This window comes from Oryzias latipes, chromosome 12 (assembly GCF_002234675.1).
Source record: "Oryzias latipes chromosome 12, ASM223467v1".
Lineage (NCBI taxonomy): Eukaryota > Metazoa > Chordata > Actinopteri > Beloniformes > Adrianichthyidae > Oryzias > Oryzias latipes.
Window position 1 is genome coordinate 29,576,916 of NC_019870.2, and position 24,555 is coordinate 29,601,470.

The 24,555-nt window shown below is 41.3% G+C and overlaps 1 protein-coding gene across 1 annotated transcript in view; it reads right to left on the reverse strand.

Moving 5' to 3' along the window:
* dcc (DCC netrin 1 receptor) overlaps positions 1-24,555 on the reverse strand; it is a 280,927-nt gene that overhangs the window by 75,291 nt on the left and 181,081 nt on the right. The window contains exons 12-16 of the mRNA XM_011482137.3: positions 23,174-23,223; positions 9,316-9,457; positions 6,169-6,279; positions 4,850-5,044; positions 2,806-2,901 (exon numbers count right to left, since the gene is read on the reverse strand). Coding sequence (XP_011480439.1) covers positions 2,806-2,901; positions 4,850-5,044; positions 6,169-6,279; positions 9,316-9,457; positions 23,174-23,223 — 594 coding nt within the window. The remainder of the gene's footprint in view (positions 1-2,805; positions 2,902-4,849; positions 5,045-6,168; positions 6,280-9,315; positions 9,458-23,173; positions 23,224-24,555) is intronic.

Here is a 24,555-nt window from a genome sequence, read left to right on the forward strand (position 1 = left end):
AGGGTTTTGAAGATGATGCTTCCACAGAGCTCGCCGAAGTGAAATGTCTTCTCTGCTAGCTGTTCTTATGACTGTCGCCACATCGTGAAGGCTGAAAACCCTCAAAATGTGACGTTTTCATGAAGATCATAAAGGATTTATGTCCGCTGAGGGCTGCTGGGTGAGAGGAGAAGGGCCGACTGTTTAATTTATGAGTTGAAACTTGGCTGAGACTTGGATCCATTTCATTAATCTCACTTTTGGAACTGATGTTCTGCAGGAAGGCCTAATGAGTCTCCATCGCAGATATGGTAAAAGCATTGTTGAAAGTCATCGCACTATAAATAAAACATCAGTGCATTATATTGAAAACGCTTCATAAACATAATATAAGGATGAGATGAGGAAGTGATCTTTTTGTTTCTGCCTTGGATCTTCTAAAAGTCGCTCATTTACAGCTCAAAACAGTAATTATTAATGTCATCACTCTAAATCAGGCTGACAGATTATTTGCTTTCCTGCTACACTTGAAGTAATGAAGAGGTTACACGTAGCATTCCTGTTTACACTGTAGCTGTTTTTTAAAGAGCAGCTGCGTTTTGTTGCTAGGGTACAACTGCTAATAAGGCTTCATGCAAAGGCACTCATGCTAATAGCGTTTAAATATTTGATAAAACTCTAATGTGTTGCCAGGAAGCAGATCATGGAATCCCACTCTTAATCGCCTGTGATTTTGATATTTCATGTCGAATTGTGACACAAATTGGCAGCTTCCTGATAGAAAAGTGAGCAGGAATGATGAACTGACCAGTTAGAGGGAATTAAGCCTTTGTCATCTAATGGGGAGATCGTTACACTTTTTAGCACTCCAAGAAATAGATCAACCGGCTGCACTAAATCCTCTGCTGTCAAACATAAAGCAAAGAAAAGACGCCTTAAATATCAATAATTAAAAAAAATGATGATGTTCTGTTATCTACTGTTTCCTTATGGAACAGATCAATTTTTAAAATCACTACCCAGATAAATATAACTAATATTGCTGTCATAGTTGTTAAAGCAGACTGTAAATGTTATTACTGTATCTAACAATACAGAGAAATAGGCTGCTACTGAGTTGTGCACCAAGGTGTCGCCGTCTTTAATTTTAGAAATTTGTTTTTTCTTCTGCCTTAAGTGTCACACACAGCCACTACGTACATTTTTTGCCCATTTTCTCCGTATAAAGTTTTATTCTTTCCTGAGCCATGCGTGATCTACGTAATCTATACGTCTTTCTTATGTTTGTCGATGTGCTCAGACGTCCGTTGAGGGTTTCAGCCGTCGGGTTTTTACGTCAATTCAGTTTCGAGTTGTTCAATATTTTTGCTCGGTTGAGAATTACAAAGTTTATGTTTTTTTTTTACATAGTTTATATGCAATTATTACGTAAATCACACGTAATAAATTGCACAATACAATTGTGCGTGATTTTTGCTAGATACATATGCAAATTTGTGTCTTTCCTCGACCGTTCCACGTATGTCTAACGGACGAACCACCAATGTTTCTTTTCTGTCACGTGTTCGGCGCACATATCACGACAAACCTACGTAATTGACACACAAATCACCAATGAATTGCATGTTTACAGCGCAATAATCACACACGCTTCATGTTCTACGTCAATTGACATGTCCTTTACGGGGTTTCTTTGTACTTCTGTGGTTTAATGTGGTTCATTTATGATACATCTGTAAAAGATTCACATAAAGATCACAACTTTATTCACTTTTTCTGTGGCTGTTTCTTCAAATCAAAATAACAAATGGTCCCTTTATCTGCTTTTAACAGACTTCTTTTATGTTCTAGTTTCTCTATCTTGCTGTCCAAAGTCTCTGTCCTGTTTTCAGAATCAGAATCAGAATCAGAATCAGAAATACTTTATTGATCCCACACGTGGGAAATTTGTTCGTTACCATAACAACTGACAGGAAAAAAAGAGTAAGAATAATATAAATAAAAATAAAAAAAGAGAACAAGGAAAATTTCCCGACTGTTACTCTGTTACCTGAACTATACTTCTGCAGTCTGTTACAGTCTGGTGGCTTCAGCCCAACAGCCCATCTAAACACCCACTTTACACAAATGTACATCAGTGTGTAACATTTACAACTTTCTAACAGAAAAATCAAAGTGACTTGTGACTTTAGAAAATGCTTACTCAGGCAAAAGCTGCTCTGGAGAAGCACTTTTCATCCCACACTACTGTAAGCTAGAGGGCTGCAGCTTCTGAGCGCACAGAAATGTGTTTATTTTGCAGCCCTTTGAGTCTGAGTACAAGATGCATGTTCAAGATGCATGTCATTTATAATTCAGACTAACAGTATTGTGGTCAGAATTTCTGATCTGGTTTCTGTTTATGGTTACCACAGTTGCTTCTCATCACTCACTTCACTTAGAAACGGTCTTACGTTTGCCTTTTTTCAGATCCTATTGCTTTCATTGAGTGTTTCTGTCAGTTTTCTTCACTGTCCTTGTCTTCCTCCTAAAGCTTTCCTTAAGGTTTGAATCTGTCCCCCTACTCTGCCTACTTCGGGCACAGAGAAGCGTACTTTCTTCCCTTACGCCTCATCCACTCACCTCATTTTATAGGTAAACATGTCAGCGATGTCCGATTCAAACAAAGATGCTCTTAAAAAACAGCTATAGTGTAAATTTCCGGTTCTCACATTGGCATAGCCTTCATTTTCTGAGCTGAGCTGCAATTTATTTTTAAACGTATTAATTATACTTCATCAGATGATGGCTCACGGGGTTATTTTTGATAATTGCATGTGTTCTTACCTGTCAAAGATCGGGTGACAGCGCTCTCATATAGAGGAACTCCCTCGCCAGCGTTATTAAACGCCTTCAGAGAAATTACGTAGTGTGAGCTTGGCTCTGAGGGGGAAGCAAGAAGACTGAATCAGTGATTGTTTATGACTTGCAGCACAGACAATTACCATTTTATGGCAGAATTCATTATGCAACATTTAGGAAATGAATGGAGAAGAATTTAAAGGTCAAGGCCTTTTTTGACGGAGCTAAGCTGACAAGCAACTACTGTTGCTTTTGGGCACTTTAACAAACATTTGAAGACTTCAATCAGGTTTTAAAGAAGTGACTTGTTTTCCTGACGTGAACTAATTGCCAGGCAGCGGTTCCTCCTGCGTCTTGACTGCTGATACACGATGCAACACGCTCTCCACATACCGTCAAACTCTTGCACAAATAAAACAAACTCCCCCTCTGCTCCCCGGATGCCTTGCCACATGAATTAATGATCACTATGAATTATGAATGCCATGTACACATGCACTCAGTCCCATGTGTGTATGCAACACAATTGCTTGATTTTATTTTTTCATTATCCTTCCATTATCAGACCTCAGAGGGAAATTTTCAACTATGCATAAAAAAATGTGTCCAATTTGTTTTTGTCTTCTCCGGCATGCAGATGCCTTGCTGTACTCTCACCAGAGAGGATCTTGTGTCTTTTCGGACCTTCCCAAATTGAATTTTACTCCTCAAGCATTTCCTATTAGATTTTTTAAATTATTGATCATAATTAAATAGGCATTTTATCATCATAACGTGTTAAAGGCAGAGTGACGGGCTGAGTCGGCGTTTTGTTGGTGGTAAGAGGTGGAGCTGAGAATCTCTTTTGTATTGTAAATCCATCAGAAACTGGGAGTTTTTTGGCACTGATGTTATAAACAGACCTTAAAATTGCATCTACTCGATGTTCTTGGCTCAGAGGAAAATACAACAGAACGGAGAATTCTGCCAGTTGACTCTTCAGCCAGATACTGAGCAGATTTATTAACACAGTCAATGTGAAGTAGAAACAATTTAGAAACATATTTTTCCTCATGATATTCTTCACAAATATTTACATTTTGAGACCTTCTTACACCGTAACCAATGGAGACGGGTGTGACTTAGGCTGACACAGAAGAAAAGAACCACAAGAACCTTTCTCCTTACGAGAAGAACATTTTTTTTTCTTTAACTTGTCCTGTCCGACTGGACACGAGAAGAACATTGACATGCAATCTCAGAGTGATCATCTTGCTTTGGTATGGAGATGTGACGACATGCAGGTTTGCCAGGCTTAGACTTATGGCGTACACTCACTGCCTGTTTAACCACAAACAATAAATGTGGTAAAATCACAGTTATGCCAGTTATACATACTGTTCTACTGTGCTATGGGTATGAGCATGCATATCTGTGCGCGTGTGATAAGTCAAACAGAAAAACACATCTCTTGAATTTTTCATCTACATCTTGTATTCCAATGCGCCTAAACTGCAGTTTATGCACAAATGGCCAAATAAAAACCTTGAACATATGTTATCTCAGCCACTTTCCAATGTGCTCACACAGTTTCATTATTCAGATCTTTATCTTGTCAATATTTTTTGATTTTTCAGCTCCATCATTTCACCACAGTGGTAGACTGTGTGCGTTATACTTTCTGTACTGACTGTCTACACGTTACATGCATTTTTGGTGTGTGCACGACATTTGGTTGTCAAGAATAATTACCAAACAAAGACATCAGGACATTGGCTGTCAAGGTCTGCTTCAGTGCAGTCACAGCAGTGTAAGAATTGGATCATAATTAAATAGTCATTTACCTAAATCGTTTTCAACAGAGCCTGCCTTTTGCACTACATGGTATTTCAGTGATACATGTTCCATTGATGGAGCATTGATGAGGGAGAGCAGTGGGGGGAGAGACAAATACCAATCTGCATATTCATAAAGTTGCTATACCAAGGTGGTTTGGGAAGTGAATGTTTGTGTTCTCAGAACGCCTTTTGTGTACTCTTTCTGCCCTTACCAAGGTTCTCAATGGAGTAGTATCTCTGCTTGCTGTCCACTCGGACCGTCTCGGCGTAGGGACTTCCCACTCCGTAGCCAATTATGTAGCCTCTAACCAGGATGTTGGGGCTGAGGGGCGGAGTCCAGGACATGATGATGCTGTTGGGAAGCGGTCTGACGTGCAAAGAACTGGGCTGGTCGGGTACTTGACTCTCTGCAGGGTTGAGGTTGTTGCAAAAACCAGTAAAAGCAAAAGACAAAGACACCTCAGAAACTTAAAATCATCATGAAATAAACTACAAGCATCCATACTTCAAGCAAGTGCGGTTAGCCAACGGTAACCTTTTTAGCACAGTAATCGGACCTTTACAAGGCCTGACACTTTCTGTTATTCCTCAGCATCAGATTAGATCAGATTACCGTGCTCTCGGTCCCCAAAGGCAGACGCTTCATATTGCTTTATTGAGTGATGATCGATTAAAATGAGATTTGTGTCTCCCTTTGTCCCAGTCAAGAAACATAGTTAGTATAGATGTGTTTGTTGTTTTATCTCTGCAGCTTCCTCCTTGCCAGGACAAGAAAGTTCTGAGCATCAGCCTGAGGTCAGCTTTTCCAATTATTCTGAAGAGCAATATTAGAGGCCAAACACTCTTTGCTGCTGCTCGTGGGTCGGGCTCTCCATCTATCTAGCCACACATGTCCACGTGCCAGTAATTCCTATTTTCCTGCAAATAACAGTTTCCAAACTTTATATTTGAGTTAAACTATTCAGTATTTGGGAAGTGCACAGGCTTTTGTGTAATTTATGTGAACAAAGCATCTGCAAACGACCTCCTTATGACCTTTCCTGGAATGCAGTTCCATAGCACGGATTAACAATATCCAAAGAATCACAAGAGGTTATTCCATTACCACTGCAAATGCAGATAAATATAGAGCTAAAGGATCACTTTAACACTCTTCATGAGAACAAACTTGAAGAAAAAACAGTTTTATGAAGTATTTCAAATTCTTTCTAAATTTTATGACGATTTATTTCATTCCCAAAAAAAAATATTGCAAAAACTGTGCTCAAAAATGAAAGTTTGGGCTTTTTCTTTCATTTCATGCATTTTTTACTGTAGCTATAATTTGTCAAATGCCCCCCAATCCTTTTGCCACCCCCCACCCCCACACAATCTCCTTCTGCCTTCATTGCATTTCGTCTCCCCTTGGGAGCAAACCTTGGTTGTATCTGCAGTTCCAGCCTTTTGTTGGTGAAATATTTATGTGTGTTGTGACAGCACAGAAAGCTGCTTCCTGTTCTGCAGATTGCAGCACTCAGACGTGAACACGTACCATCCAGGTCATTCTCGGGGGTCTCGGCGGCATACCACTCACTGGCAGGACCTGTTCCATTCACTGTCATGGCTGCTACCTGAAAGCTATACTGACTGCCCTTCTCCAGACCTGCACAGAGAGAGAAAGGACAACAGTTTTAAATGGATCTATACTGGCCTTATCGTAAACGGTGCTTTGAATAGATTTCTTCAGTACAAGCAATAAAAAAATACACCATTCAGAGTTACAAATATGGAAACACTGAAGACAAATGTCAAAGTCAGGGTAGTGCATGATGAGTTTTCCTGTGAACAACTGCTTCACACAGTAAGAATTACCAACACAATTCATTTTTTTCATGTTTTTTTGCTGTGACTTTTTTCTAAATCTTTATTTCCAACCCTAAAACATCAACTTTCTTTGACTTGAGCCATTCTTCTTTGAACTCAGAGATGAACCAGTACTGATGAAAGAATGCATAAAGCAGACACCAAACCCGACTGTGTTCTGTGGACGTCACAGCAGAGGCGGGAACAACGCTCACGGCTGTGCTGAGCATGCAGATCTGAAGCACTTTTTATGAACAGCTAACAGTGGAGGACGTGGAAAAGATTTAGTGCAAAAGAAGCTATGTGGTTTAGAAATGATTTAACAGCTGCTCATGACGACAAGTTGATGGGAGTTATCTGCAAAACATGCCTCTGATGTCCAAACCTAATTCATTCTACATTCTCAATGCATCGTAGGGTGTTGACTTGAAGAATATTCTGATATATATATATATATATATATTATGATAAAATGCATAACTGGCAACCCATCCAGGGTGTGTCCAGCCTTTGCCCAAAGGTTTCTGGGATAGGCTCCAGCAACCATGGATGGATATATGGATGGATGGATGGATGGATGGATGGATGGATGGATGGATGGATGGATGGATGATGGATGGATGGATGGATGTGCTCATAAGTTTACACACCCTGGAAGAAATGATGATTTCTTGGTCATTTTTAGATAATCTGAATAAAAACACAAAAACGTTATTTCCACTCATAGTTGGTGGTTAGGTGATGCCGTTTACTGTCAGAAAAATTCTGTTTAGTCTCTTTAAATCCATTTAAATCTATCCATCCTGGATCACAGCTGAAAGTCTTGGTGGTTTTTCTTTGCATCCCTGATGATTTTTCTGGCAGGAATGTTTGTGACCGTGGTTTGGTTTCAACATAAGCCATAAGACCTTCTCACTTCTTGATCAAAGTCTGAACCCCGCTGTCTGCCATTCTCCCTTCCTTGGAGGTCTTCTTCTCTCCGTTTCCTGTGTTGTAGGTCAGTTACCTTTTCCCGTAGATCTGTTGACAGCTCTTTATGCTTTCCACAGTGACTCAGGATCCAGAAATGGATGAAGGATCCAAGGGTTTTGTGCTCATTGATTACAGACAAATGGGTCACAGGTGAGGATGGCTACCTTTAGCTGTCAATCAAACCCTTTTGGATCAGCTTGTGTTCATGTTTTCAGAACAAAATCGCTTTAGAACAGGGTCAATTAGAACTTTTCCATTGGCATTTGGATTTAAAGAGTAAACAGAATCTTTTGACGTTAAATGGTTTCATCCAACCGCTAACTATGATTGGAAATGTTGTTTTTGTGTTTTCATTCAAATTCTCTGAAAAATAATCATTAATCAATCATTTCTTCCAGGGTCTGTAAACTTAGGAGCTCAACTGTAACTGATATGATTTGCCAGACGGTACTTTATTTTGAAATTTGACAACTGCATTTGTGACTGTATGTTAATTTAACACACGTCAGGCGGACAGTTGTACAGCACAGGTGTTTGAAACTCAGCATGGAATGGATAATGCAGTTTATTGTTGGTACAAATAGAATTTTATATCTAAATCAAACACAAGGTGATAAAAAATATAATTTAGATCCTGGATCCAAAAGATCTTTACATTATCTCAGACTGACTGCAGAACCCCGGCGACCATTGCTTTTGGAATCCAAACAGCTGAGCCAAAAGCTTGTGCTAAGAAATAAAGGAAACCCTCCTGTGTGTGATGACAAAAAAGAAAATAATATGGCTTTTATTAGTTTTATTGTGATTAAGATAAAAAAAAAAGAGTTTCCCTTTAAAATGTATTGCTTTAAAGGTGAAGATACTCCTGACAGGCAGCGTTACACCAACCTGCTAGGATTTAAAACTTCACGCAATCACGGACCTGCAACACGGAAATGAAGGCCGACGCACACAGATGAAGATAAGCACGGGCGAAATAATGAAAAGGAGATCAGTTTCATTCAAATCCACCAAAGCTCAAATTGAAATAATAGCTGGTGGCAGTTTAAATGCACACACACACACACACACACCAACACACACACACGTTCTAACGTTTTCAACACAGAAGAAAGAAAAAGAATAATTTAAGCATGATCCGCCCACGCACCCAGACATACACAATCCCAGACACAAAGATAGTAAAACACACTGGCACACATTTGTTCAGCATTTGAATCCGTTCTTTAGCCACATTTCAATATTTATGTCAGTTTCTCAGAGCCTTGCATCATGCTGAGTGAAAACAATCTGCTTTTTATAACTCGGACAGAAATCTCTGTCTGGGTGTGGACCAGCATGCTTTGCTAAATCTCTGCATTGATGGATTACTCCATTTTCCTTCTAATAGGCTGACAGAGCAAGTGGTCAGAGGAAAGGTACACCTTCTTTTCTTCTGTTCTTATATTAGGATTTTGAATTTGCTGGATCTTCTGGTCAAAGCATCAGCACATTGAGTCCTGTGTTCACTTTAGAGAATAGCTGCGTTTTGCTGATATTCAGCAAACACAGCATCAATTAAAAGGAGGTCTAGAGATTTGAGAGACTGAACTGTCATGAGAGGATTCTGCTACTATGTGAACGCTCTTATTGCACCAGGAAGACCACAAAGCAGAAAGCCTGGTGTCTGACTGTGGAACACTTTTTCATGTTTTATGTACGGAACAACAACAGACCCAAATCTTCACATTTTATTAGTTTTATGCTGAATGTGTTGTCTTTTAACTCAACTAAAGCTGCACTTTTAAGAGCCAACCTGATGCAAAACAGAGTGTCCCACGTGAAACATGGCTAAAAGGAGCAAAATTCTGCCGTTAGGCCTCACCTGTAAACAGGTACCAGAAGTTGTTCGGTTCAATGGCCTCTTGGTCGCCGCGCCGGCCGGTTTTTCTGTATTTGATCTTGTAGGCGGTGATGATGCCGTTCTGGTTGCTGCGTGGAGGAGGCTGCCAGGACACCTTGATACTCTGAAGGCAAAAGCAAACGGTGAAAAATTATTCATGTTTGGTTTCAATTTTAGATTACCTTCTGGAATGTGTTTTATTACTGCCATTGCTTAAGAAATGATGCATTTTTTGGTGTTCTTTTGTGGTTTTAACCATAATGTTTGGGGGCCACCACTCAATGAAGAAACACTGATGTCTTTATGGAACCTTTTTTGGATGAAACACCTGCATCTCAGACGCTGTGCACACCTGGATCTAACACGTTTATAGAGCTTTGCAGTTTCTTGTGAATCATTTCCTCCCAGGATTGCATGCAGATGGAGCACGTTTGCAGTAATAAAGCGTCTGACATCCTTCACAAAGTCTATGGTCTAGGAGGAAAACCATCCTCTGCCTGTCACAACATGATTGGTTTGAATCCCAGTCCCGCTAACCCCACAAGCATTGAAGCATTCATCAGTGTGTGATTGGGTGTAATAATAGAGGGAAGCGCTGTATAATTAATGGGGCTGGTGGTGTCAAAGTCCTTTGAGGTCAGCATGAGCTTGAGGTGTGATGGACATGCGCTGCATATGCCTGTCGAGTCAGGCCAGCAGTTTCTGTCTTTTACAGTTAACTTGTGATGCATGTGGTGCATTGGCTTCTTGGTGAAAGTCTTCCATCAAACTGTGACATTATTAGGTCTCAGGCTTGACAGACTTTAAAGCACTTGGAACACAGAGATATTGATCATTATCAATGCAAGATATCCTTGCAGGCCTGCAGTGAATTTGAAGAACCAAACCGTTTTTTCTTTTACCAATACTCAGGATTCAACATGACAGAGTTCTGGTTCAATCATAGCTGAAGTTGAACTGACGGATTAAAAGACCTGTGCATCAAAGCATTTGATGAGGTTTTACACTGATGTACAGAGAAAATGAACTCTTCCTCCCTGACCTGCTGTGTGATTTCATAGTACGGGGGGAAGCGGGAGTTGTCAGCGGTCATTGGGCTCCTTTTGTCGTCTGCTTTTGTTCCTGCGTACACAGCACTGCTATTTGTCAGTGCACGGTGTGCGTCGGTGTGTTGCTGTGCATGTTTGGGGTGTATTGAATGAATTTTAATTGCTTTATTTGCATGTTAACAACCCACCTCTGGCACACACATACACCCACATGGACACACACACACACACACACACACACACACACACACACACACACACACAGAGCAGATGTTGGCACAGGCCTCTGGTGTGCTCTGCTCTGTGAGGCATCTGCCATCAACCATTTTGTGAATACACTCAGTGGAAGCCAGAGTGTGTGCATATGTGTTTGGCAGAATGAATGTTAATCACAAAATATTAATGAACTAGAAATGTAATTAAGCTTTGTCTCATGATATGATCCCACTCATATCTGCTTTTACTTTTCTGATTGACTGCTGTTCATAAATACAGAAGAAATACCAACTTTGTTCTGGACTATGATTTTTTTTGTTTTTGTCCGTGAATCTAGCTAGAGTGTTTATGCCGACACGCCGACGACATGATCTAGTGCAGAGGTGCTCACCACGTCCATCGCAATCGACCAGTCAAGGATGTGACGGTAGATCGCGGGCCATCAAAGATAGGGACAAAAATAAAAATATAGTTTTAAAAACACCTGTCAGCAGATCTGCAGCATGTAAAAGTCACTTTGTTGACATGCAGAATGGCCAGTGGAAGATCCTCTGGACATACGTCACTGTGTTCAACTACACTGAGCGCTCTTCTTTCTTTTTTCCTCCTCCGGCGCACAGCAGGGCTTCTGCCGGCCCAGCTGCACGCCGGATCCCCGGTGGAGGATCACTCCGGGCCGCGGTTGTTGAGGCCTGGGTGCCTCCTCGATTGGAAGCGAGGCAGAGACTATGGTACATAATTTGACATAGCTTTCAACTTTGAAGTTGAATAAAGTGACTTTGGTGCATAATTCCAGGCCGTACATCTTTGTTCTACACGTCCTGCACCATCACCTCACAAAGATGTCTGTACTTTTACTGTGTCGTTTTTTAATTATAAGTACATAAACAAAGTTGTCAACTTTGAAGTTGAACTTTAACTATATACTGTACACACACATACATATCATAGATCTTTTGGCGCTCGTAGTCTCAAAAGTAGCTGGCATCCCAAAAAAGGGGATGAAGTCAAATACAATTCAAAATGGATTTTTAAAAAATCTTTGTCTAATTCTTGCAATGTTAACAGTTAAACAGTTAAAATTTCAAATAAAATAGACCAAGACAAGTGTGTGTATTGACAATGTGTCAACTCTTTTAGTACTGGTAGACTGCTAAAAGTGTTGCTTCTTATTCTTGATGAAATTTTTAACTTAACTACAAAAACTCTGATTCTTCTTCTTATTACTCCACAAACTATTTCACCTTAATGACAGAGATGGGAACCAATACAGAATATTTACCAAAACATGCCAACTGCTGCTGTTTGTGTGTCCTGCCGTTTCCATTAGCAGAGGTGTAAGTCATTGAGGCAACAAGCAGTTTAAATATTCAGCCAGTGTTACAATGATGGCAGCCACAGAGGAATTCATTAACATTTAGCTGCACCTGTTCCCTCTGCTGCACCTCATCTTGCTAATTGATTACAGCAGAAATTATTATGAAACGAGATGAGAAGCTAAAGGTTTGAGAGGACAAGGCAAGGGACAAAAAGAAAAAACATAGAATCAGTTAAATCTATAAGTCCACTGTCAGCCCTCGCCACGTGCTTTAGTAATAAGGACATGGATGGATGGATGGATGGATGGATGGATGGATGGATGGATGGATGGATGGATGGATGGATGGATGGATGGATGGATGGATGGATGGATGGATGGATGGATGGATAGATAGATAGATAGATAGATAGATAGATAGATAGATAGATAGATAGATAGATAGATAGATAGATAGATAGATAGATAGATAGATAGATAGATAGATAGATAGATAGATAGATAGATAGATAGATAGATAGATAGATAGATAGATAGATAGATAGATGGATGGAGCACACCTTACTAATGAGTGAAGTGCTGTGTAAAGTATATCGTACGACAGCATTAGCGGTACGTCATCAGTGTGTGTAACTTATATTATCCTTACAAATTACTTCACAAAGTACTTACTTACTACATTCCATTTTTGTAACACCCCTTAAGGTGACTGCATGAGACACCTGGACTCTGTTACCCTCTATGAGGATGGACAACCCAGAAACCAGCAACACCTGTACAGGTCAACCCCATTTTTGGGTGAGTGTGACCAAGGCATTAAGTGGAGATTTTCTCAAAACATGTTTGGGCCACAACGTGCAATCTGTACTATGCCCAGCGATATTTCATCACAAAGCATGGCTGGTTTGGCTCTTGTGATTGCTCTGCTCCTTGCTGTGGCCTCTCTATGCACAGTTAGGCACACCATGCAGCTTTCAGAGGGGACCAGAGGACTGTGGCCCCTGAGCAAGATTCTCCAAAGCTTTAAAGTTAATAACAAGACAGTTGACGTGCCTATGTCTCTTTCTCAAAACAAACAAGCAAACAGAGTTTGGCTCTATCTATAAGACAGACCCTAGTGTCAAAGAAAACAAGCCAGTCAGGTGTGACAGACTTCTTTGTTTTGCTCTTGATGTCTAACCATTCGTCCTTCCGCTTATCGTGTGTCTGGCATGCAGTGTGTGAAACAATGGTGTCAGAGCTCAGGCTAGGTCATAGATCCTTCTGAAGACACAGAAATCTATGGTATGAGAACACTACTGGTCCTGTCAGGTAATACAGTTAGATTTTTCTCATGCAGACTAAAATAAATGGTTTCTATGGATGTAGAGGTTCAGTACCACTTAGACTCCATCTGTTAATTTGAAGGTGAATTTGTAAATCCCCGGACTGACACTTTTTTCTGACACTACACATCTTTAACCAAAGCAGAAGAGAAAATGTCAGAGTCAGGAATAGAAATCCCTCCTGCAGCTGCTTTGTATTCAGCAGCCAGCTGACAATGTGGAGCAGCAGGACAAGCGGAGTCATGGCCTCATTCAGCGCCTTCAGAAAAGCCCAGAGCTTCCTTCGTTTTGAATTTTCCCTCTAAGGATGTAAGGTAAATGCAGGGCGGTCTGCAGAAAGCTGATGAAGGCAACGCAGATAATAATCAGTGCTGAGCGCAGCCTAAACAACCCTGTAGTGCAGAAAGTAGACGGCACTGAAGGACAAACACCTGCACACGCTGAAGAGAAACATAGATCTGACACTACTAAATCTGCAGTAATCAGATTCATAATTAATCAGATCATAACCATATATGTGCAATGCATGCTCCCAAATATCAATAATAAAAAATAAGTGTAATAGGATTTTTTGAAAATTTTGACAGTTGCATATAATTTGGTATTTTTTTAACACACTTATAAAGAATCTTATTACTTTTCTCCTTTCTTGAAGTTTAACAAAGACTAAAAATCTGTGACCCCAACATTTCAGATTAAAAACTCCTTAAGATACGTTCACACCACAGTAACCAGCTCTCAAGACCTCTGCAGAAACTGACAATATGGACATTTATTCTCTTTGCCTATAGATGTGTGTACATATTATATTTTTGTGATCAATTTTTGCAGATGCAGCTGTGGTTTTCCTGTGGAGTTTGTTACCCAGGCGCTGTCAGAGTGTCCTGACTGAGTCCGGTCAATTATCTGCACAACAATTACTGCAGAATAACAGGTGCTCCAGTGAACAAGTCCAGAATCCATAATCCTCCCAATTCTTAATGATCTTTGTTCCGTGCTGCAATAATAATGGAGAAATCATAGACAGTAGAAGCTGGCAGCCGTTTGAGCGGCTGAGCAAAAGTTCATTTTGGAAGCGGCTGATAATGCAAATGGTATCTGAAAGAAAAGTTTATAGCAGCATCTGTCCTTAGCCGTGCACCTGAAACCTGAAAAGATTATTCTCTATTTTCTACCTAACATAAACATAAACAGTTTTGATTGACAAGATGGAAAAAAGAGCAGAAAGAAAACGTTTTTAAAGCCAATGCCGTGTCTGTAGTACCATGTCAACAGTCAACTGTAATACTTGTGTTTCTGGCTGAAACTTCATAATTGTACTTTTGGTACATGTGATAAAACATTTAAAATATTGAAAAAATTACTACTATTACTTCTGCTTCTACTATGACGACCACCAACGACTATTTTAAGTGGCTTTCTGGTGTTTCTGTATGCGAGCAGCTGTGTGAGAGCTGCATACAGAGCACCTCATTCACACCATGACCTCAACCACACACACACAACCACACACAGACACACACTTTTAAACACACACACAGAGGACCAGGTGGGTAAACACTCCCTGAATTCAATCTGTGATTGTTTGTTCTTGTCCTCTGGGTGAGAGCTGCAATCACATTGACAGTGAGTGCATGTATTTGTGTGTGTAGTTGTGTGGACACACTTGTGGTATGCCCTCTGGGTAAAAGGAGCAATCACACAGAGGGCAAAATGTCTTTATTTGCTCAGTAACATAACATTCAACAGTGTGTATGCAGAAAAAAACTGCTTGGGCTTAACATATTACAACTGACACACTATTAGTGTTTCCATGGCGGACTTTATTTATACTAATATGATAAACGCATGAATCCTGGGTTCTTAAACATTTTGATTTCTTCAGCTTCAACAAAACTCTTGGAGTTTTCATTAAGATAAAAGTGGAAGATGACAGTAGGGTCGAATTGTAAGCCAATTGCATGAGTTCTCATCTCATTTGTCAAACTTTGGGTTCTCGAAATACAAACCTGTAAACACGGCTGATAAAAACTTTAAGGGTGTATTCAGACTGGAATAGTCCGTTGGTCCTGACCAAGTCCAATGAGAACTGACCAAGTCACAGCAGCTTGTGCCACGTAACGAGACACAGAAAAGCATGTAAAATGCTTTTATAGCGGTTTATAACGCTCCACAACTCATCGGTTCCTTCCTTTCTACTCTGTTTACATCACTTGACCACCGGCTACGGTGGTCGTTTGGTTCAGTTGTTCCGCTCCGAGAACAGATTGTATTCAGACTGAGCAATCTCTTAGCAAACCGAAGCTCAGTCCGATTGGAGACCTCCAAGGACGGGTCTGAGAGCGACTACAGGTCCTAGCGTATTCGGACTGAAAATCTGTTCTGGATTATTGGGGGGAACGATTATCTGTTTCACTTTTGGGGAACTAAATGTGTGCAGTCTGAATACATACCAAGTCAAGCATGGCTGCGTTTTGCTTTGAGCAGACGGCATAAATGCATAGGTCTGCTTTGTTTTGGTGAGATAAGTACAAACCCTTTGAATGAAAAGCAGTGCCAGAGGTGTGACAGGAGGGTTTCACAGCTTGATTTGTTCAACAATTTACGCCCCAGTCCCAAAAACAACAATTTGACTCTGTTCACACAACAGCAAACTCAGTTATAAGTCCATAAATTCAGCACAGTCAAAACCACAAGCAACCAGCCACGGGGGATTTTTTTTTTTTTTGTGGTTTGTTTCATTCTGTTTTATTTCTGTTTTCACCTCACGTCTTAATCACAATCGAGGGTTGACCTGTACTGGCGCTGCGGGTTTCTGGGCTTGTCCAGGCCCATAAGGGGTCATAGAGAGGAGGGGCTACATTTTTAAAGTAGCACAGGTGTGTCCCTTCAGGTCCGTGTGCCCACCTTAAGGATTGTCATGGAACGTACCATTGTTGTGCATGTGGTAAGTGTAACATGAAGTATTCTTTAGGGCAGTGTTTTTCAACCTTTTTTGAGCCACGGCACACTTTAACCCTGACAAAAATCCCGCGGCACACCAGCATCCAAAAAAAAAGAAGCAGAAATTCATGGTCTGTATTGATCGACAGCCCCCCCCCCCCACCCCCCACCCCCCACCCCGCGCGCAATCTCACCTGGATTTTTGTGATAATTGTGGCAGAAAAAGCAGGAAGTTGTGGCTGTTTTTTTCTAAGAGATGAACCACCAGCTAAAGACGAGCTTTAGCTGGTATTTTTGTTAGAACTGAGCGACTTTATCAGCCAAATTAAGAACAAGGAAGTGAAGACTTTAACCACTTCTGATTGGTCAGACTGATAACATGTGATTAAGCCTTCAAGAATGATTGGTGGAGACAGTTAAAGGGGCGGGACTTTTCCTTACACAGTTATAGCTGCAGCTAAATCGCGGTACCGTGATTCTTATCAAAATGTCTTTAATAGAATTAAATAAACACAAAGAAAAAGTAATTTTAAGATCTTTTATATTCCTAACTACTCAGTGTTTTATCAGGGCCTGTTTGGATGAACAAAGAGTTGATTTCCTGGCGATGGAAAATTATTTTTGGATCAGTTAATGAGGGCAATTTCTCCACGGCCAGTGTGGCGCGGCACACTGGTTGAAAAACACTGCTTTAGGGTAATGTAAGTCACACAGACTTATGATGTATTTATCACGTATCGGTCCCTTTACACAGTTAGTAAGGTACGTTTACTGGCTGCTTCATGAAATTGCACAAATGCTACCCACACAGTGTGTGCATGTGATGTGTAAGTGTAGGATGTCCACACGAATTGCACTGTTGAGTTTGAGTGTTAAGTCGATATAGAGATGTGGTCTGAGGTCATGTGGCGCGATTTGGGCATCTGGCACGGTGAATCAGGGATTCAACTTTGGCTACATGACGTTTTCAGTGACTGGATTAACCCTTGTGCTATCTTAGATGACCCCCCCCCCCCCCCCCCCCTTCCATTGACGTGTTCTCCCTACCATGACAAAGGTGGATAAAGGTGGAAAGATTTCATGTAATCCATGGACACCAGTGAAGATCACAAATCATTGAAGAAAAAAGGTTCAGAGCACTGTCTAGTGGGTCTAGATGACCCCACTCCCAATGTTAAAGTGCCTAGGACAGCACAATGGTTAAAGGGTAGAAAAATCAATCCAACGTGGCTGCTCGATGCAAGGATTTCCATCCTGAACTTCCATCCAGTTTCTTAACCTGCTGGGGCTGCGGGGTTGCCGGGGGCTGTCCCAGTTACTGGTGGGCAAAGGCGGGATACACCCTGGACGGGCTGCCAGCGATGGAGCCCGCTACCATGGCACCCGCGGTCCAGCTGGACCCTGGGCGTCGGCTTTCGCCAGCTCCAGTTCCATGGATTCTTTGACAGGGTGGCGACCTGTCCCGCCATCGGTCAATAGTAACCAGAACAGCCGGCGGTAACTCAGCGTAGCGAGCAGAAAAAGTAATAATGTGGCGGCAATCTAGCGGATTTAAATCCACCCCACCGTTTGTCCTTGATAGGAAAAAAGCTATAAATAATAAAGACTTTTTTTTTAGAAACCAGACTGTAAATAAGGTTCTTTTTTGGAGTAAAGCTAGAATCCATAATGTACCGGTAGGTGTCATGACAGATTGCTCTTTTCTGCAGCTTCCAGTGGTCGCTTAAGGAAGCAAGTCCAACTTTTTGTCCTGGTTGGAGTACAAGAGGGGACCTTGAATAACCCTCAAAATAGCAGAGACAGTCACAAAGGAAGAGGTCAGAAGGAAGAGAAAATGACTGAAGAATAAATATAATGAAAACGATCAAACATTTAAAAAGTCTGCAACGTGAAAATAAAAATTCAAAATCATTTGCAAAATTGCATAGATGCCATGTTTTTGTATGCAACAAGTAATTTATGTCACATTTTACAAAAAAAGAAAAAACCTCGGAAACATTTTACTGTGCCTACAGTAAGAAGAACGGCACATTATCAGTTGTGTGCAACAACATGAACCCAGCAGGACTTTACAACTGAAGAGACCAAATCATAGTTATTTGCACAGAGCACTGGGTGTGATGTATATAAGAGACTCTCCGTGCTGCTGATGGAACAGTAAAGCTTCCGTGAATCTACATTTTCCTTTTTTGGATTATGCCAACAAATCACAGCTTCACAGGGGGTATTAGTTGCTGCAGTGACCTCTACAAAATCTTGTTCCATGATAAATCAAGTCAAACTAAAATCTTTAAAAGGGTTTGGATGAAAAGCTAAAACTGTAGATCTATTAGATGCAATGATTCTTGCAGAAAGTAACCAGTATGTTTACTTTCTCTACACATTTAAAAGTACTTCTTTAAACCGCTGCTGGACACAATAGTGCAAACCACTTCAACTGGTTGTTTCTAGAAACACCTATTTCATAAGAATCTGTCAGTGACAGTCACCCAAACTTGACTCTCTGGAGATTTCAGGGCAAAGACCCCAGAGCCCAAGACAGTAAACCCTCCAGAGCCGTGTTCAACCAAGCGTTCAACACATTTTCACAGCAACTCTGTGCCGACTGGAGGAAAGTTGAGGAAATGTCACATTTGTCTGAAAAGTTGGTCTGACAGCAAAACTTGACAAAGGAGACAGATTTTCTTCTTCAGCAATGACTTGCTGAGAAACTGGCTCAGGCTGAACCGACACACACTGATAGACATGCATGCATGTGCACGACAGAGCTGCACAGCTGTGGGTGTGTGGCAGTTAAAGAGGATTATTCAGATGATGCTGGAGTTCACAGGAAGTCCTAAATAAAACAACAACGCAGAAGGGAACAGAACCGCAGATCCATTGACCTTAAGTTTGGCTCCTGAAAGAAGAACTCCTCTGATGATGTAAATCTGAGGTTCTAAATGCAATCAGACGTTTTTCCCTGAAAAGGCATATCGATTGTGAAAATGATCCTTTAGGATGAAACTAAGAGAAGGATTCTAATCTAAAAAGGTCTTAGGCACAACTGCCCTCACATGTGATTACAGGTGAATTATGGGAAAACCTGTGTGGGGCGCACAGTTTGTATAATATCAAATGAATATTAATGTCGTAGACCGCTCAGGGAGCCCGTAGAGTGAATTTTTATTCTACTGGCATGCTGTGGGTGACAGCTTGTAGCAAATACTATAATAAGGGTAAGTTAAGGTGAAGTAGCGGACAGGTCAGAGAGATTTTTCATTTTTTTACCTCCACCTAAATCTTGCAGACGGCACAGGATGTGGACCTCAGTAGGAGCCCCCACTTCTGTTCACATCACAAGTGTGGGCTCCTTGCAGCAGCCTGACTGATCAGCAAAATCTGCAGGTGGCTGCGTGGCGGCATTTGTAATAGGGAGGTGGCAGTCACGTTTTTACACGCCACGCGGCGGGCCCCGAGGTTTTCAGAAAAAGTTTGAATGTTATAGCGACCAGACAATTTTTTGACAGCGGTCAGTGGCCGCCTGGACATGTTTGGAGGTCACACGGTGGCCGCCTGGTGACTAGTGTACACACTATAATCACCAGAAAATGAAACACTGATGTTCTTGCTGCTGACTATACAAGATATGATGTTCCTGTTCTGCTTGATTGAATGACCCACTGTTATTTTATCAACCCCTACCACCAATAAAACCAGACTGGATCCACTGGGAGGGCAGAACTCCTCAGTGACAGGCGGGCTTCTCCTTCTGCAGAAGATTCTCATCTCCTGTGTGGTTCTTCTCTTTGTTAGGGAAAACTCTTAATCCTGACAAAGAACCTGGTGGTTATCCATCGAACTGTGTGAAAGCTCGATCCAGAGGCATGTGGGACAAACAATCCCTGGTGGGATGAGGGGCATGTTTAAAGATTTTCCCGGCCCAGGACAGACTGCCCCTTTGATACAGTGATCTGAATAAAGAGGACTGAGGTTTCCATAATCCTTTCTGCTGACCGTAACACTCTTCACCGCTCTGCAGCCTGTTGAGATTCTGTCTGCACTGCCAGAAGCTTCTTTAAACTATTTCTGCTTTCAGATATTTTGGTGTAAAAACATAGAGCGTACTTAGAGATGTCCGCTCCTACTTTAGTCATTTGCTGAAATATTAAGTAAAAGATGAAACATTTAGCTCACAGTAATGAGTGTTTAAATCCTTCAAGCACGCTGTGCCGTCTGAAAGCGTCTGCAGACTTTCAGCTAAATAAACCATTGAACTTGAAGCTGTTGAGCAGGAATTGGGCTCTTTCAGCCATCGTTGGCTTTAGTCTGCTGCTGTCAGGAAGTGGATGTGCAGTGATGAGATGCAGAGCATTCAGATGATCCAACACGGTCATCTGTAAGGCAAAGTCTTGGTGGAAGCAAGTGAGGGTTGTTGACGGATGAGGCATGGCGTCAATCAAAGGTCAGGATTTTGGGTGATGGTCTGTAAGTTTACCCCGTGACCCGGCATGAACTGTCTTGCTGGGACAAGTAGAAACTCCCAGGATGTGGCTCTGGGGTAATATTGGGAGGACCTGACTGAGCAGGTGTGTTACATGATCACAATGACAGGATGAGCGGCAGGCGTCCAATGAGCCAGCGGTTAAGACACTCATTTACCCCCTTTGCACCAGCTGCCCCCCCCCCCCCCCCCCCATGAGGGATGGGGCAGAGGCAGCCCTCCTCCCTGTTAATATGCATTTATGAGTGTGTATTGTGTGTGACAACAAAGTGAGCTGAAAGGTGGCCCTGAAATTTGGTGGACCCCTCCTGTTTGTTGGCTGGGGTGTCCAAGGTCCCTCCCACCAAACCAGCCAACATGTCCAGTGTGCAAATAAAAATCCGGTTCAGAGTTCAGGGTGTGGATACAGCCTATTGAAGGCGCTTTTCTGCATGTAGTCACAGTTTCTGTCCTCTTTCTGTTTGGAGATGGAGTCCAAACTGATCTGACATCACTGATTGATCAAGCTGTATCTAAATACCGAAAGGTGGAGAACTATGAGGGATGTGTGGGAAAAATAATCAGGCAGAATCTAAATGAGGTCAACTTTCCACAGACAGCATCAACCTATTCTCCATGAAAGCACATGATGAGCTTCTAACATGAGGCATTCATCATTCTCTCTGTCCTGTTGCTTAGTGACAAACGTGTGAAACCCCCTGTTTGGAATTTGTCTCTTTACTCTCCTGGACCTTTGAAACTTCATCTAGGCCTCAGCCAGACGTCTGAAAGAACTTCTGCACCATCATTGCTCACTATTACCTTATTGAGAGAATGGCTCCTTGATGATTGTCACATTTTCACATGAGAATATTCATCTCTAAAAAGAAATGCATGTATTTTTATATCAGCAAAAGACTCTGCAACCTACTGCTGCTGGGACAGTAAACATCTGCTTTTTCTGCAGAAAAAATGGCAAATAGAGGATAAGATAAAAAGTAACCTTGACCCTAGTGAGGAGTGTTTCTGTGATATAAATCACAGGAACAGCTAGATATAGATGAGAAAGGGAAACATAAATGAAAGGGGGAGAATGCATAATAGAGTTAGGATCCCATCAATCAATGAAACGAGGTCATGTCACTGGAGAGCAACTGCTGAGTGATGGTCATGTCACAGTTCAGACACGTGTCAGAACAAACAGTCATCAGCTCAGAATCCAGTGAGGAATCTTGGGAAATCATCCTGAACAAACATTTCACGTCTCGTCACCAACACAATGACTGAATGCATTTCTGAAAATGGGTCAGAAATCCCCCGTTCCAGCTTCCAACATGTTTTAGAGCAATTTGCATCTGATCACAACTTTTAAAGAGCCTATTCCATCTATAATCAACTTTTGGGGATTTTCAGTGTTTCTAATGTTCATTCCTCACAAAAAAAAACCATAGTGGTATTTTGATCCTTTCACACATTTCTGATTATTCCTCCAAAAACCAGCCCCTCCCAATCCTTGAAAACAAGCGGGTCCTCACAGTGTGATTTCAAAAAGTGAGGAACCGCCCCTTCCAGGAAGAGTCTGCGCTGCCAGCCCCGCCCCCAGGCCCCCATGGAGCCAGCGGTGATTGGCTAAACTCTTTCCTTTATATGAACAACATCCATCTTTGCAAAAGTTCAGATGTTGTTTGTTTTTCATTGAAGAAACACAAACACGCTGCTGAGGCCGACTCTATGATGATGATGTCATGGAATGGGTGGAGCCCACAAGGAGAGAAAGGCGGAGCCTCAGAGATGGACTCATCTTACTTCTGGGTATGAAAATGAGCTGTAATAACAACTCATATTTCATAAACAAAATGGTTCATCATAAATGTGGATATAGTTTACTATGAAAGGCTTAAGGATTTAGACCCTGAAAAAAGATAACATTTACTGTGTCTAGTTTTTGTGGGACTTTTTTTCTCATTTATTGCTTAATAAACCTGATAGTAAAAAATGATGTCAACTCATAACAACTATTTCTATCACCATGGGTGAGCTCTGAGTTGATTTGAATCAGATTTTTCAGAGGTTGACCAGCAACTTTGCAGTAACGTATGGATATATGATTTTAAGACGACAGCTAAAACAGGTTTTATCACACCGTTGTTTCATTAATTTACACTTCTTTCAATCTAATCACTGCAAACTTAAATGGCAACTTATGAATCAATTTTCTGACTTCGCCCCCGTCTCAGTGTTGTATTCATCAGTTCAAGTTTGCACTTATAACGTTGATTGATGGCAGTTTGATGTCCACAGACTGAAGCGGCCGTTTATGTGCTGCTTCTGATGGCGTTTCTGTCACCATCAGTCGCTGAATGACGGTGTGAGTGAACGGCAGAATAGGATGGTGACTGTGAAGCGCTTTGGCTCCTAAAAGAGGTGCAAGGTGTTGTGTAAATAGACTGCAGTGTGACACGACAACATGTTTGAGCTCAGGCCACATATTTCACACTCATTTTAAGGTAAGATATTTTGGACTTACTCTAGACAAGACAACTTCCAAGGTGATGTTCTGTGGCGGCGCACTGGGCACTAGGACAGGAGCAGACAGAAAAACAGTCACATAAAGGCTGATAATTAACATTTAAACGGATGGGAACATCTGCTTCACTAAGAGAACTGTCAACAGTTGAAATTTGCACAGCTTACGTCCCACGCATTAGCTGGCTTGTAACAGAGCCACATTACACGGACTTTCTTTCATTCGCTGTTTGGCATGGACTGTTTTTTCAAAGTGTTGAGCTTAATGTTTGGCATTTAGACAACAACGTGACTGCTGCTGGTGTTAAAAAAATAAAAATAATGATCGCATGGACGTCCATTGAAAAAGAATAACAGAAAAACAAATGAAATACAAAGAAAACAAGAAAACGGACAGAAAATTAAAGCAATAACATAAAAGGATGTTTGAAAAATCAAATAACATTTTTAGATGAAGTGGCACAAAGTTTAGATTAATAAGTTTAAGTGCATAAAAACAACATCAATGCAGGAAGAGAGGCAAAAACAGAAAACCTTCAATCATAAAAATAAAAACTGACACCAAACTGAAAGCGATGAACAGAAATACAAGAACACTGACAAAATGCTGGAAGACACGACAGATTTATGTCTGCCTGTGCAGCAACTAGTGAAAAGTGTAAAGTTCAGCTGAGAATCAGGCCGTCTTGGCTTGATTTGCTGTCCAATCAGAAGCATGATGAAGCATCAGCGGCTTATCTGTTCCTTCAGCTGCTCCGACACACACAGCCGTTGAAACAGTCGCTGTGCGGGCTTTATTGTCGATTCAATTAGCTCACAAGTGAGTGTTATCGTCAAAATGCAGATGGTAGATTCACAATAAGGTCAGTTTGCAACTGCCTGTAAATGCGCAATTGCACATTTGTTGTTGTGCATCATTTTATGGGGTGATTACAGGCTGACAAGCGCTCCGCCTTTTTTATGGAGGTTCACTGGTGACAGCATCGCTCTCTCTGCTTCTGGAAAGATGAATCTGTTCCAATGACATCATGCATCCCTCTTTCAGAAATATTGATCATTAGCGAGTTTACCTACCTTGTGTGGATTCTTTGGTCACAGTGATGTGAGGCGGACATCATTCATTAGGGGGTCAAATAACAGACAAAATCTTCATCCTTAGTTTTCTAACAACTACTTTTGTTATTTGTTGTTTTTTAGGTTTAATCATCTTTCTGGTAACACATTTTATGTTATGTAAAGCACAACATTAAAATCTGCATCCATCCAGCATTTTAAGGCAGCACTTGCTTATGTTTCACTGTGAGTTCTGGGAATAAAAAAACTCACATCGGTGCGTAATATTGAGTGTCGTGTGAATCACACAACTCTGCTTTTGTGTTGCAC